Raw genomic sequence first — 16,977 nt, forward strand, 5'->3', positions numbered from 1 at the left:
TATTTGCTGAGTGCCTACTATGTGACTATTAGTGAGTAAGGCATTAGACACAGAGTTGTATAATCCATGTTCTGATGCATCTCATTTCCCATAATTTTCATTAAAAGAAAAAAGATTTAATATCAAAAGTTCTATAGTGAATTATAAAGTACTAGGATCATAAAAGTCAACAGAAATGAGGAAACTGTTAGAAAACTAAGTGGAACCTTGAAACATAAATGGAATTTTATTAGAGACACAAAGGTAATGGAGAAGTGAAGTATTAGAAGGAACAGGATATAAAAATATACTATAAAGAAATTCAGAATTATAATTATGAGCTGTATAAAATTATATGAAAATGTTAGTGTTAAATAGAAAGAAGTTAGAGTCAATAGTTTAATAAATCGGAAATACTATAAAGCCCAAATGTATCCATTAGAGGAGCATTCCCCTTTTTGTTTCTTATTTTTCCTCTTACTCTCATCACCCTTGCCATCAATAGCAAGAGCAGCAACAGCAGCAATGTCAGAGTGATTCTGATGCCGACTAAAGTTTGACACAATCACTGCTCTTACAGAAAGAAAATAAAACGATGTCCTATGGATTTTTTTTCCTTTGGGCTTGATTCCCAAGGGCTAGTACTAGACTCAGTGACCATTTTCCATCAAAGGTAGAAAACAAAGTCCAGTTGCTGAAATGACAAGGTTGAAGGTGTGCACTATATTCCAGGGGAAAACACCAAAGAATCAGAATGGGAATTTGGGAAGGATGCCAGGATGATTCAACATGGAGCCCCTCTAGATTAGGAAGCTATTAGTTTAACAAGCCTGGTCATAGAATAACAGGGAAAATTTGCCTGACATATCCAATCAATGATAGCGTTATCCCACTTTGTGGTTTTTTTTGTTTTGTTTTGTTTTGTTTTGTTTTTTGTCATCTTGATTATTTTTCACTGACTTAAATTCTTAAAGGTACCTCAGGGTTTGAAAAATTATAAAAAATTCCCTGGTGTCCCTTCCTGGAGTTATATCATAGATCTTATTGATCTTGTGCCTCATTCTTCATTTTTCAAATTCCTTCTTATAAATGATTTGTTATCAGTTTTCCTCAATCATCTTATAAAATGTAACAGTTCATGTCAGGGTGCAACTTATCTCCTCTAACACTTCATCCTCATCATGCTCACAGAGCTACAGATGCCTAGAGAAGATGACATATAAGGGGGAAGTGCCGATCTCCAGGTTTTGGAAAATCAATCACTCGATCATCTTCTATTGTGTTCTTTTGTTCTGTCATTGTTTTACAAGACATATTTGCTTTTCAAGGATCAATATTCATTTTAACTTTCTATTCACTATAAATCAAATCTTTAAAAAGTAAAGAAAATGTGTTTCTGGTTATGAAGTTATTTTAAACTATAGCCAGTTCCTAAGCCAACACCATTTAAGGAAGCTCATCCCTGTGAATTCCAAGCAGAATCAGAATGAACTGTAAGAGGAAGGTCACATTTCTTCCTGATTGTCAGGAATATTGCTTTAATATATATTTTGAAGTAAAATAATGAGTCTAAGAAAGACATTTTGTAAGTACTTAGAAGATATAAAAACTATGAGCTTTATGAAATAATTTCTTCTGTTCATTATCTCTTGCTAGGGATGCTATAAACATATTCTGGTTTTTCTATATGTAAAGACAATTATATTAACTAACATATTTCAGTGATTATTTCACCAATTAATTTAAACTAATAATTTAACTTAGAAATTTTCTTACATGAATAAACTTAATTCAGTGTTGCAGTTATATCATCAAATACTAACAGTATATAAATATTTTAAGAGAGAACTGGATAAACACAAATGGAATCATAAGGGAAACCTGGTTTCTGAATTTAAAATAATTTATTTCTAACTGTCCTCACAAAGCTTAAGATGGTCTCTTCAACCCAGTAGTGTTGGACATGTTTCTGAATTAATTTCCCCCTGAAAACCCATGGGATAAAAATTCTAACTGTGTGATAAATTAAGTTGCCAAATGAAATGGATTAGCGATCAGTGAAATTGCCTGATAAGCTGTCAGATCCATTTTGGTTTGGTATTCATCCTCTTTCTCCACCTGTTCATTAAGCTCCAAGTTCATGGCAACTCCAGTCACTGATTGCACATTAACAAGCTGTTTATGTGGGAAGGTGTAGTTAGCCTAGTCAACATCCCTATACCTCTACATTCATTTAAACATTTCTCCGGTAATTTATTCTGTTCATAACCCCTGTGTGGGAAAATATAACTCTGCTTTAAAGTTTAATTTTGGACATGACAGAGATGTGATGTGTCATAAAATTAAAACTTAACAAAGCAAATCACATTGCATCTCAGGGTCAAAGGAAGTTGGGGAAATTTCATGCCATAACTTTGCTTCTTCAAAGTTATAAAAATGGAATTTGTAGTGAAAAAGTTGCTGCCTTTGTACTGATATTTTGTCAAAATAAAATATTTACTTCTGTCCTTATTTAAATGCAAACATTGGGTGTTTCTGTAATTAGAAAGCTAAACTACAGAAAAGTGTTGAAAATAATTATCAACCTTCTTTCTTATCAAAATGATCAAATCTTCCTTTATAATAACACAAAATTTACCATTGTCAATCAAAAAACAGCAAATGTGGAATACAAATAAGAATACTGTTCTACTCAAATATCAATATCTCCTGAAGAGTTGATAAGAAGGCAGCCCTATAATGGGCCCTTTCAATTGAAAATGATGTGTGCTTATCAGGCCCAAGGTCATAGAAATGGCAATTAAACTCTAAATATGGTAAAAAGATTTTGTTTGTTGAGAATTCCTTTTTAACACTGAAGACAGTAGGCAGTCTGAGTTAAAATTCCTGCTTTAACTTCCTTGTGCCTCATTTTCACAAATGTGAAATATGGGCAGTAGTAGGTTCCTCAGAGCAAACTAAAGGTTCAATTTAAGTTATAAGTTGGATGTTGCTCTAGACCCATGCTTGCCACCATCCCACAAACGTTCATGCATATATAATTTAATGAATAAATTAACTTTCATGATTACACCATTTTCAAAATAAGGCCTGATTTTAGGAAAGTGTTGAGTTTAACTAAAGCTACCTTTATTTTATATGATATGAAAAGAAATTTCCTTCCTGACCTGTCACAATTCCTAAACACATGGTCATTTTAATCTGATCAGAATCGCTAGAGAGTTAAGAAGATGTGAAATATTTTAATCACAAATGGGAATTCTTCAAAGGCATTTGGTGAAATGAATATGAAGTTGTATAAATGCTGCAAAAATAAACTGAGGACAGATAGCTGAATATCAAAGAAAAGGAAGTAAGTAGATAGCACTTCCCCATCAACCAGTTGCTAACCCCTCGCAGGGAGGAGAAAGACCACACTTTCCAACACAGGCAATCACCCCCTGGATGGTTCTCTTCCTGCATTTTGGTCAAGTAGGCATGAGAAGAAAGGAAATCTAAAATCTATAAATGGGCAAGACACCACCACTCCCATAGGTACGAACTGGTCCCCTACTCTCCAGAGGAGTCACTCTCTCTCTCTTAAGTAATTATGTTTAATGTGGTTTTATCGTATATTAATACATGTCAGATATGATTTAGGACAGAATCTTAAAAAATAAGAATGCCCAAACTTCACAATGATCTTAAAATAGCACTGAGACCCATTATAAACGTAATGATAAATCACCAGGCACAGTGGCCCATGTCTGTAATCCCAGCAGCTGAGGTAGGAGGACCACGAGTTCAAAGTCAGCCTCAGCAATGATGAGGCACTAAGCAATTCAGTGAGACCCTGACTCTAAATAAAATACAAAATAGGGCTGGGGATGTGGCTCAGTGGTTGAGTACCCCTGAGTTCAATCCTCGGTACCCACTCACCTCCCCAAAAAAAGTAACGATAAGTCATCAAATTTTACCAACGAAAAGAAATATACAGCAAATAAGTATATGGAAAAGTTTCAACATCATTAATCCTTAGAAAATGCAAATTTAAATCATGATGAGATGTTACTACTATCATTTAGAACAACTAAAATAAAAAATAATTATAACACCAAATATGGACAAGGATATGGAAAAACTGAATCTCTCATACGTTATTGAGGGGTTTTTTTACAATATTCCACGGCCTCTAAGCAAAATAATTTAGCAATTTTTTATAAAGCTAAACATGTACTTATCAGATAAACTAGCAATCATATGAAAAAAGTCAACGTCAAAAGGCTACATGCTGGGCTGGGGAGATAGCTCAGTCGGTGGAGTGCTTGCCTCTCGAACACAAGGCCCTGAGTTCGATCCCCAGAACCGCTAAAAAAAAAAAAAAAAGGCTACATGCTGCATGATTCCATTCATATAGTTTTGTTATTTAACATTTTTGATTAATAAATCCTAATTGAAAATATGTATACAGACCAATGTGATATTTTGACACATATTTTGTGATATTTTGACACTCAATCCACAATGTGGATTGAGTAAATCAACCTAATTAACACATTCATTGCCTTGTGTACCTATCAGCTTTATGATGAGACATTTAAAATTTACTCATTATTTTGAAATAGCATTATTAATTATAATCCTTTTTCTAAGTCATCAATCTCAAAACCTATTCTGTCTAAAACTTCGCACCCTTTGACAACTCCCCATTCCCTCCCTCCCCATTTTCAACCCCCAGCTTCTAGTAACCATCACTTTACTCTCTAGTTCTATGATTTCGATTTTTTTGGCAATGAAAACAAAAATAGATCAACAGGATGGCATCAAACTAAAAATCTTCAGCAAAGCAAAGGACACAATTAACAAAACAAAGAGACCTCTCACAGAATATTTGTAAACTATACATCTAATAAAGGGTTAAAATATAAAATATATAAGGAATTCAAACAAACCAACAGCAAGAAAGTAAATAACAGGATTTTAAAATGGGCAAAGGAATAGACATTTCTAAAATAAAAAAAAAAAGAAAGACATAAATGGTCAAAAGAAGACATGCTAGTTGGGTACATGAAAAAGTGCTCGGCATCACTAATCATTAGAGAAATGCAAATTAAAATCAAAATGAGATATCTCATCTGTTTGTATGACTTTTATCAAAAAGAAAAAAGAAAGAATTAGAGGAGATGCTGAAAAAAGGGAACTCTTGTTGGTAGGAATGTAAACTGGATAAAAGCAAATGTACGGTACAGACATTATGGAAAATGGTATGAAGAGTCTTCAGAAAAACTAAAAATGGAAGTGTCATAAGATCTAGTAATCTCATTTCTAAGTTATATAGCCAAAGGAATTTCAATGAATACATAAATGGGATATCTGCATTTCCACATTAACTGCAGCATCATAAAACATTCTTAAAAAGAAAAAAACTATGGAGATGGAGAACATGGAATAGGGTAGATAGGTGATATGAATACAAACAAGTTATCATGGGGGAGTTTTTCATGAAAACATAATAGTTCTGGCCTGGCACAGTGGTGCATGCAAATAATCCCAGCAGCTCAGAGGGCTGAGGCAGAAGGATCATGAGTTCAAAAGCAGCCTTAGCAACTTAGCAAGGCCCTGAGCAACTCAGTGAGATCCTATCTCTGAATAAAATACAAAACAGGACTGAGGGTGTGGTTCAGTAGTTAAGCACACCTGGATTCAATCCCCAGGATTTAAAAAAAAAAAAAAAAAATAGTTCTTTATCAGGATTATGTGATAGTTACATAAATCTATACATGGGACTGAAACACACACACACACACATACATACAAACAAATGTAGGTTAAAATGATGAAAACTGAATAAAGTATACAGTCTAGGTCCAGATAATAGTTACATACGAATATAAATTTCCTGGGTTTTATATTGTACCAGAGCTTACAAAATGTCACTATTGTGGGAAGTTTACACAAGGCTACATAGGAAGGCTACATAGGAAGGACTCTTTGACTTTTCACTTTTCTTTCACTTTTCTTTTTTTTAACAATTTCCTATAATTATTTCAAAATAAAAATTTAACAAAAAATAGCCCTGGATATGAGAATCTGAATTTGAACCTAGGTTGGACTGATTCTAAATTTGTGATACTTCCCTGCTACCATCACACCTACAAAACCTATTTTATGAAAATGTAACCATATGATAAAAGATTGTATAGGAGGCTTAACCTGGGTAACATTTATAGAAGTTTAAGGAAATTTAAAATGTACTTTTTAGGAAGGAGTTTAAAATATCAAATTATTCCATTCATAGTTACTAAGACCAAGTGTTTCAATGTAATAATGTACACCTGGAAAGAGAATCTTAGAAATCTAATAGAATGTAATGACTGGGTTACTTTCACACTATGGCTGGAAGGCACTGCCTCTGACTCCCCTCTCACTAGAGGCAGCTCCAGAGTTTCCTGACATGTTACCTTGTTCATCTGTGAGGTTAACAGCTGTGCCTCTCTTCCCACACCAGGCAAACAAACTGCGCAGCAGAAAGTTGTAAATAGAGTCATTACACTATACACTTGGCATTTCTTCCCCATCAACCCAGGAATTTCCTGATGAGGTTGTCCTTCTGATTTGGCCAGAACATGGCCAAATGACAATCAGCACAGCCAGAAAGGTAAGATAAAGATGCCAAAGGGCAGTGAACAAAGGTTGCTACCCATTTGCAGGTCAATTTATCATGCAGCATTTATGAAAAAATTATACATACAAGCAAGAACAAGATAAAATGTGAAAGAATCAAAATGATAATGGGATAGTTAATCATTTTTATTTCAATTAATGGCCTAAATATTTTTATCAAATAAACAATCTTTAAAACCAGAGCCAAATCATGTCACTGTGTAAAGTCCCCAGTGCTGAATAAGCTCTTGGTCATAGGTACTACAAATTCAATTGCATCTGGTTAAGTTTGACAAATATATAGTATCAAACAGATTTTTAAGACTATAAGGATAGGACATTACTTTTGGAAGTGACACGAAAAGTAGAAAAGGCACCATTTTGTGCTTCAAGGGGAGAAATACAGGTACAGAATTTTTAAAAAGCCAATAGACCATATTTCTGATATTAAGTGTACTAATATGGAAATTTCAATGTTATGTTAATAACAAAAGAGAAAACTCATGAGAGCAGTCTTTAAGTCTTCAAGTATTCTAAAAGGAAGTAGATGTCATCAACAGTATCCATATGTCCATACATACAAATTTCTATATCTTCACAAATAGAGATATATATTTAAATATTATAAAATTAAAGTTCAAATATTTATAGAATTTTAGTTACAATAAATCACTGATGACTTCTTAACTGTCAAAATATCTAACTAGAATTCTGTACTATAGAGGAGATAATGAGACCCTTTTCAAGGACTTATTCTCCCCAGAGTCCCCAGAGGTCAAAGCAAAGCATCTTGATAACCAGGGCCAAAAAATGAACATTTTATAGGAACTAGATATAAGGGAGACCTATAGCCTGTAAGATGACATGAGGATGAAATTTTATGCAAAAGGAGTGAGACATAGAGCATGAAGATTAAATGACCCAGACTCCTTTCTCAAGAAAAAGTTTACATTTTAGAGAAGCACAGAAGTAACAGTGAAGAAAGGAAGTACAGAGGCATTGGGGAAAAAAGGAGAAAACAGCACTGATTATGGCAAAGCTGCTACATAGAAAGTAACTGATACCCACCTCTGAGGGAAGAACAATCTGTTTTCAGCCTTCCAGCTAGGTCCCCAGAATTGTGAAAGGTGTTCCAGTTCTCATTAGATCCTTCTTTTCACCTACCAAGTCATTTTCCTACTCATCAGCAGAAGGCATCTTTTTTTTCCCTTAGTTTTTTGCTATGGTTTTTTGTTTTTCTTTTTCCTCCCTTTTCCCCCCAGGGTCAAGGACCTAACTTAGGGCCTTGCCCGCAAGGGCTCTGCCACTAAGCTAAATCCCCAAACCCCACCAGAAGGAATTTTAACACAATGCTGAACTTGACCTGAACCCTGTACTCCTAGAAAATAATGACAGTCCAGAAATTACCCACCTTCTTGTGTTCTCAGAAATGGTTTATTGGGAAGAACCATTCTTCCTTGTGACTTGGATAAAACTCACAGATGACCCCCTTGTAACCTATGACACCGCCAGACAAAGAACCTCCAAATTCCCATTCTTTATCGCATACATAATTACCTGAACTGTTTTCAATTATTATCTGGTTCGTAAATGTCTATGAACTGGACCAAATTTTACTCAGGTTTCTTACTTTGGCCTACCCTTTAGCAATGGAAGGTCAACAACCTTTCTATAATGGCTCCTGTCAACAATCAACTGACTTCAGAGAAAGATATTACTGTCCAATCATACCAGCCCCTCTTCCCATTCCCCCACACCCACTTCCTTCTAGCCTTGTTTATTTCTCCCTATAAAAACGAAAATACTTTTCTGCTTAACCCTGGAGATGCTTGTAGATTGAATGGTCAAAATGGTTTTCTCTGTTGCAATTTTCTTCCTTCCCCCATGGCAATCATCCTTCTGTCCTTATGTTAATAGTCTTTGGGATAAAACCTCTCCTTAATACGTCCAAATTTGTTTTTCATTTGATAATTTCAACCTGTAAAGGGTCTTACTTTTTAAAACACAAATTAAAGCCATTAAGTATCTTATATTTATTCCTTTTATTTTTTTATAGGATCACAACTACTATGTATTTTTTGATATATAACGTCATTATAAAATATACAGAAAACATAGACCACCATAAATAACATGTTATATTTTCCCAATGTTAAATAGGAAAATTAGACTACTAATTATTAAAACAATTAAACTATGACTGCTAAAATGAAGTATTTCATAATTAAAATGAAAATCTAAAACCAAACTGAAGTTTGGAAATCATAGAAATAATTGGGTTTTACTTTTACCTGATAGAGTTCAATCATCTCTTTACCACCTATATTGGCCAGTTAACTCAAGCATGAAACTAATAATCATATAGCTGCTAAAACTCCTCCTGCAAGACTTTCTGTAATAATTTGCCACTTCTCCAATGGTCCAGAACCCTAGTCTCAACTTAGTATCTCTCATGCTAGAAGGTATTGCAGATAGCACATTAATTGTAGTACATACATAAAATAAATCCTCAAGGTTTTTAATCAAGAAGGAAAATACATAAGACATTTCTATACCAGGAAGAATATTTTTCTAAATTACTTTCATTTCTGTTTACAAAAAATATTTTGAAATAATATTCACATAATAGAACATATCACAGAAAACTGAACTACTCACCCGCATTGACTATAGCATCTATCTCTAGCAATGTGATGTCACCTCTATACAGAGAAACTTTTTCACTCAAATTTTTCTTCACTTGTGATGTTTCCTGAATATTTTCTTCTGTAATAAAAGGGATACATATTAATAGTAATATCATTAATTTAATTGACAACTTTTTAATCAAGTCAACTTTAAGAATCAATATGGATCGTACTGTGTTACAAAAGACAGCGGAGATAAGTATTTAAATACCAGGAATAGGTTTATTCTCAATTTTTTAATATTCTTTAACACAAATGCATTATCATGAACATAATAATGGGCATTTGATCTATTTTGGCAAGTTATTCAATATTTACTATTATACATTATTATTGTTATTAAAATGTCCATTTTAAGATAAAATTATGAACCACTAAATTCACAAGGAAATAAGAAAAAGATGTGCAAATATGAAGATAAAATAACTTTTTTATGAAGGAACTTATTTCTGTTTTTCCAGTTACTTAAAAAGCATCCTTGAAAAAAATATTTAGATGAAGACAAAAATAAAAGGGTCAGCTCTTTGCTACTTCTAAGTAACAAGCTGTCCCTCAGGAAATATTCGAGAATATTTGTAAAACTGCCCTTCTCATCAGGGTAGATTTAACCTTTCACTCTAGAGGACATTGTTAGATATAAAAGAGAAATAGCTCTACCCAGCACACAACAGTCAACCATTTGTGTATTGAAAATAAGCCAAAATATTACATTCTAAAATAAGACATATTTTTAGATGTTTTAGAGCAATACTACAAATTTGAATTGTCAGGGCTGCAGGTAGAGTGTTTGCCTAGCATGTAGAGGCACTGGGTTCACTCCTCTGCACCACGTAAATAAATAAATGAATGAATATATAAATAAATAAATAAAATAAGTAAGTAAAAGTTATTGTATCCAAAAATATTTAAAAGACTGAACTGTCATTTATTTTTGACAAATAGCAATGTTAAGACAAATTAAACTTATTAAACAGAAGTATGAAGTCAATGTTTTTAAATATATAAAATTGCTATGCATAAGAAGCTTTTTAAATATAATTCTAGGAAAGCAGATTTATGAACTCAACTTTTAAGTATTTATGATCTGTACAAGTCTTTTCATGAAAGAAGACAATATATTTATTCACTAAGAAACTCTCAGATGCAATTTTGAAGTATCTTGGAGGTTAGAAGTGATAGATTATGAGTAACCTCACATTGTCTTTGGGGCCCACCAGCCAATGACTAGGACAAAGGAAATAATCTTTGGTCATTAAAGTGATCCTTCCTCTCTCTGCCTACAAAGCATTTCTTTCTTAGCAACCACTTCTCATCCAAATATTCCCTGGTGAAGGAAAATATTGTGAGAAGATTGTTTGTTACAAGAATAGAGAAGGACTTTAAGAAACTTCAAAATAAAAAATATCTATAGTTTAGTTGACTTCTTCATTGACTCCTAGAGTACTATTCTCCTCATCAGGAATAGACTTTACACCCAGACTGATGTTCAAATTTCTAGTTCTGCCAATTAATAGCTGTGTGAGCTCAGATAAGTAATTTATTCTCTCCATGCTTCAGTGTGTACAATACTGGCTCCTTCACAGTAAACATTTAGAATAGTGTTTGCCCCACTATAAGCTATCAACAAACACCACCTTCTTTTTAACAAAGGTGACAAATATTGTATCAGTATCCACATTCATTATACATGGACCACAACAGTTATTTTCCTATCATCTAAAGAGATCACATTTTGTGCTGTTATCAAATTGTCAACACCTAGCCCAATGACAAAGACTCTGAGGCAAAGCAAGAAGACACTGGGACCCATTATCCAATCAGTTCTTATTTTTATGACTACACAAATTAGAAACTCCTGCTTTCTGAAGATTATTGGATGGCATTAAATATGTGGTGGCTTTTTCAGACAATCCTGGATATTGAATCATTGTAAATCTAGAGATTATAAAAGATTCATCACTGAAGATGAGTTTCAGAACTCCATTCAGCATTAAATTGGTAAGCATATCACAAATAAAGGCAGAACATTTGTTTCTATTTGAGAGACAGAGTAAAAAGATTTCTAAGCCATTTTCTAACTGCTTGTAGCCCCAAAAAGTATTTCTTCATTTTCTCGTGAAGCCTTTTATACATACTATATTTTTAGTGATATGATATTTAAACATATATGACCATAAGTCATATGCTTCTTTATCTAAAAGTAAAGAAATTATTAATGAGAGGTATTACAAAGCATCAATATTTAAATTATATCACAGTTCAGGTTTGTTTGGTTGTCTTTTTAATCTTTCAATAGAAAACTTAAATTGAGCCCAAAGTAAAGGATCAAGCAATTCAACTTGTGTAAATACAAACTGTTGTCATTTGTCATTCAAGTAAGTTACTCTAAATAGTCTTTAGGAAACGTTATCAGCATCATTCCTTATAATTTGCCAAAGGAACATGTACACACTTACAGGCTGTAATTTCACAGTATTAGAAACTGTCAGCACTTCCTTTGACAATAAAGCAAAAACAAATAGCAGTATTTTTGATCACCAACTATTCTTTGAGACTACAAAAATGTAAATTATTACTTACAGGTCACCTCTTTTATTTGCATAGCAATGCACACTGTATTCTATCAGAACTAATCTCCACATATCTTCTCCCATATCCTGAATATTCAGGGCAAAAATTTGTACACAAAGCCAGGTGAGTGAAGCATGCTTGTAATTCCAGCAGCTCAGGAGGCTGAGACAGGAGCATCATGAGTTCAAAGCCAGCCTCAGCAACTCAGCAAGACTCTAAGCAATTTACCAAGACCCTGTCTCTAAATAAAATATGTAAAAGGGCTGGAGATGCATCTCAGTGGTTAAGTGCCCTGGGTTTGATCCCCATTACCAAAATATATATATATACAAAGCATCAATTCAAATTTTGTGTCACTGGTTTAGGTAAATTGGAAGTATCTGTTAGTGTTGCTCTTCCAGATTGTATACTATTGACATTGTCAAAGAAAACCAGAACTAGACGGCAGAAGCAATAAAAACAGATTTTCTTTTTAACAGGCTTGAACCCAGGGGTACTCAACCCCTGAACCACATCCCTAGCCCTCTTTGTCTATTTCTTATTTTGAGACAGAGTTAAGTTGCTTATGGCTTCACTAATTTGCTGAGGCTGGCTTTGAACTTGGAATCCTCCTTCCTCAGTCTCTGGAGTCACTGTGATTACAGGCATGCTCCACCACACCCAGCTTTAAAAAACAGATTTTATTCAAAAATAAAAAGGAAAAGTGGGGGAAAAAACTTCAGTATAGAACTGAGCTCAATTCCAAATACCACAAGAATAAGTGGGGATTTACAGCCAAGGAGCAAGATTTGGGTGAAGGAGATTCGGTGAATGGAAAATTACAGGGCTTCAGGGGATTCTGGCTAAACATATTTAATAGGATTCTTGCTGAAGACAGGCAACTTTAGAACAGACTGACCTGTTCGATTTCCAGGGATTCCAGGACCAAAGGAAGGTTTTAGTTTTCAATAAATGCCAAGTCAGGAAGAAGGGCAAAAAAAATTGGAAATGTTAACTTGGAGAATTTAGTCAACTATTGGGAGAAGCTAGAAGAACTGACAAAATATATATGATAGCAGATCCAGTCAGTTTATAAGCAGATATAAATGAAAAGATTAGAATTTAATAACTCACAAGTATGCACTATTGTTTTCTATTGAAACATAAAATTTCTCTGTACAATCATCTTCCTTTTTGACTGTTATTTACAAAATAGGTCTGTTCTTATTATATTTAGCCTGATTATTTACATAATGGTAGCAAGAATAATTGATAATTTAGGGCCTTAGATTTGTTTTGCTAAAATTTTTCAAAAAGAATCTCTGATTAGACCTTTTTAATATTTTTTTAGTTGTCCATGTACCTTTATTTAATTAATCTGTTCATTTATATGTAGTGCTGAGAATCGAATCCAGTGCCTCACACATGCTAGACAAGTGCTCTATTACTGACTACAACCCCAGCCCTATGATTAGACTTTAAAAAAAACCTCTCAAGGTGTTGAAGCCCATCCATGAATTCAACATCAGAATATTTCCATGTTAAATACAGATTTGGATAAATTCTTCTCCGGAGGTACCCCAAATATCCTGTTTTCTGGACCTTCCAACAAGTGGCCTTCCTTACTTACAACTATAAGACTGGCAGCCCTAGAAGCCAGGTACCAGGTCAGTTTTTCCAAGAGAATTTTGTAAGCATTGACTTTACAAAGTCAACCTTAGTTCTGAAAATTGTCTGGACATATCTGATTCAATGCATCATTCTCAAATATGACATACCATTCAAAACCCAGATTATAAACCAGTTTTTTCAATAATTCCAAGGGAGAAGAGATTCTTACTGAACTGAGACAAATAAGTGTACTGCCATGAAAAATAAGAATACTCAATTTATATTTGTCCAAATTCGAATTCTGGAAAAATCAGGTAGGGAGAAAAGATGAATATCTCATTTCTTTTTACAAAAGCATAATCAACTAAATTGTCACAAGCTGTAGTTAGCTTGAGAGAAGAGAACATAGATTTTTTGAAACAAACAAACAAAAACATTAAAAGCCAGGTGTAGCGGTACATTCCTGTAATCCCAGCTCTTCAGGAAGTAGAGGCAAAAGGACCACAAGTTCAAGGTTAGCCTGAGCAACTTGGCAAGACCTTGCTCTAGATTCAATCCCCAACACTGAAAAAAAAATTTAAAAATACTACTACTAATAATAATAATAACTAAGTTTTTTAAAAGACTGTAATTCGTAAGGGAATTGGTTATTTCTGTGGCATACAACATTTAAATAAGAGCTAGAATTATGACTGACAACATAATGCCAAGGTATATGAACAATGAAAGTATTGGCAAATTTCCATGAAATTTATACAATTTCTGAAGTATCTGAAATATTTATATTAATATTTCCTCATATGAGTATAACCTAGGAAAGGATAAACATCACTTATTTGACAATGTTTCCCATGTAATTTTATATATTAAAAAACTGAATATTTTACAAAGTAAAAGAAAAAAATCCTGTGAGATTTTCCAGGGGCCCTCTGGGAAATTCAAGTTTAGCAGAGGTCAAGATTTCATTTAGGACTTAATTTTGGAAAGCTGTCAAAAATGTCAAAAAATTTGAATACTTGATTAAGTAAAGTCACAGATCACTATGAAACAATACTTGAATTCTATTGAAAAGAGCTGACAAACCAAAAAAATAGTAAATATTTTAATAAGACAAAGAATCTTTGTTACCTTGGAAAATTATTAAAAGGATAAAGAAAACCCTTTTATAGTCTATTATTCATAATAGATCTATACTCCAGGAAAACTTTATTTGTATAAAACAAACTCAGCAAGCTACTAGACTCATTTTACTTACATTTTAAAAATAAAACCATTCACCTTAGCCAGCTTCACAAATAGAAAGTTACTTTTCTGTAAACTGGAAAGCTTTCCATATCTGTTCAGGTTTTATTCTATATTTTTCCTCTTTCTCATTCCAGAATAACCAGTCATCTTATTTTTAAGACAAAAATCACTCTCATTTTTCTTTAACAACAAAAATATCCTTCATTCCTCACATACTTTACATATAGAGTTGTTTCTTTTTAGTAGTTTCATTATATATGTATAAATTATATATAATTATATATAAAACCCCCCAAGGCCATCACTAACTCTCAGGAAAGTTCCCATTTGCCCTTAAATGTATATGCCTTGCTTTACTCCAAGGCAGCTCTCTCTTGAGTTAATCCATATTCCCCCTTGAAAGTATATCTGCTTTCTAAATAAATCTCTGTGTCTAATAGGCATATGCTAAAATTTTTTTTCCATCACACACATAAAGAACCCCAGTTGTCCTGAGTTAAGGAGTCCCTCTCCAGGAACTTTTAGGACCTCTTTCAGGGAGAGTCTAACCAAATACATACAGCTAACAAGTATAAAACTTGGATTTGAGTCCAGGCAGCACATATTTTTAACCAATATGCTATGGAGGTTCTCATGTGTCTAATAATAACAGTGGTTTTCTAGATTGACTACTTTGAAAATAAAGCAAAAGTCTCAGTAGTTCCTGCTATCTGACCCAGTTTTATATCATATAACACACCAGCGATGACAGAAGTGCATAATAAAAATAAATTTGCAGACTTTATCTTCTATTTGTGTATCTTCTATTTGTGTTTTGCCTGTTGTTTATTTATGCAAAATCACCAAACTTGGAGATTCATTTGTCCCAACACATTCTCTATTTGCACTGACCTTATTCTGATTTCTGGCATATGTGTTACTATTTCACCTCTAATGTTAAAGGCATCAGTTAACCACTTTAGAAACAGACTAAGGTATTTCTAAGGTAGAAATATAATGCAGTTCTATTGTAAGAATAACAACTAAAGCAAATTTAATCAAATATACAATAATTCAATAATGCCATTAAAGTAGTAGATTAAGAGAAAACAACTATTTACTGAATCTTAATTGAGATGAACTGACCACTACTGTGCTTATGCCAAAAGCATTAACTTTTGAAATGATTATTGAGAATATAAAATAATTTTCATAAGAATCATAATTATATTTTACATTTTAAACCTTTTAAATATATTTTTAAATGGTTTCATTATTTTCTTTTTGCAATGGCCAAATCAGCTAGAAGATAACTGATAAACAGCTAAGGATGAAAAGTAAGTGCTCAGACCACACTTTGGAAAATAAAGAAGCTGGAGAATACTCACCCAAAGTACCTAAGAATTCTAAAAATTCACACTGTCCCTAAATGAGAAGTCCTGTATTTTAGCAGCCAAAGGCATAATATAGAGAAAGTAAAAAGAATACAACTGAGTTGTCTAGTGATATCACAACAAGGGCCCTGTGGCAAGCGACGTCCTTCATTCTGAAAATGCCTGGAAAGTTAGTTTTAATCCATCTATGTGGATTAAATTCAAATTAATACTCCCTCTCCCTGAAAGAAAAAGCAGATAATTAGTAGGATAGCATGCCATGAAAGCAAATACCAAGAAAAATCATGAAAATATCTATAGAAATTAAATTAAATTTATGAACAAGATGATCAGAAAAGCAATATTGGCTTTATTAAGAGGCTTTAAGATATACAATCAGGGAACTAGAGGAACCCCAAAAAGGCAGGCTGTGTTTCTGAGTTATTTCTTAAAGCCAGTCAGCCTGCTAATCTCTACACCTCTATCTCCTATCTGATCATACCTCGCTAATACTTACTGTTCCAGATTCCTCTCATCTACATACATAGACAAATCTCCATACTCCAGAACATCCACTAATTCTCAAATCTATAGTTATTTTAGGTATTATAGATATTACACTAGAAGACTCTATTTCCCAGGTTAACTCATAGTAGCTGGTTCGCAACTTCACTTTTGTGCTGAATCTTCAATGCTTCCTCTTTCTTCTCCCCTTTATTCTTATATCAGTTAGATTTTTGTTATTTAACAAACCCTTCAAAAACTTAGTTACTTAAAGCAACATTGGTTTTATTATTGTTCATTAGTCTGTTTCAGTTCGTATCACATACATCTGACTGATCATCACCAAGCTGGATACTCTAGGGAGCTTTCAGTGGGAATGGCTTGTCTCTGTCTCACATGGCCTCTCA

The 16,977-nt window shown here is 33.4% G+C and overlaps 1 protein-coding gene across 8 annotated transcripts in view; it reads right to left on the reverse strand.

Annotated features, from left to right (window-relative positions):
• The window catches only part of MACROD2 (mono-ADP ribosylhydrolase 2), a 2,108,743-nt gene that overhangs the window by 2,011,664 nt on the left and 80,102 nt on the right, over positions 1-16,977 (reverse strand). For all 8 annotated transcript variants that reach the window (XM_079128517.1, XM_079128510.1, XM_079128511.1 and 5 more), the window contains exon 3: positions 9,280-9,387. In XM_079128517.1, the coding sequence (XP_078984643.1) occupies positions 9,280-9,387 (108 nt within the window). The remainder of the gene's footprint in view (positions 1-9,279; positions 9,388-16,977) is intronic.

The sequence above is a fragment of the Sciurus vulgaris genome (genome assembly GCF_902686455.1).
Source record: "Sciurus vulgaris genome assembly, chromosome: 2".
NCBI classification, from domain to species: Eukaryota; Metazoa; Chordata; class Mammalia; order Rodentia; family Sciuridae; genus Sciurus; species Sciurus vulgaris.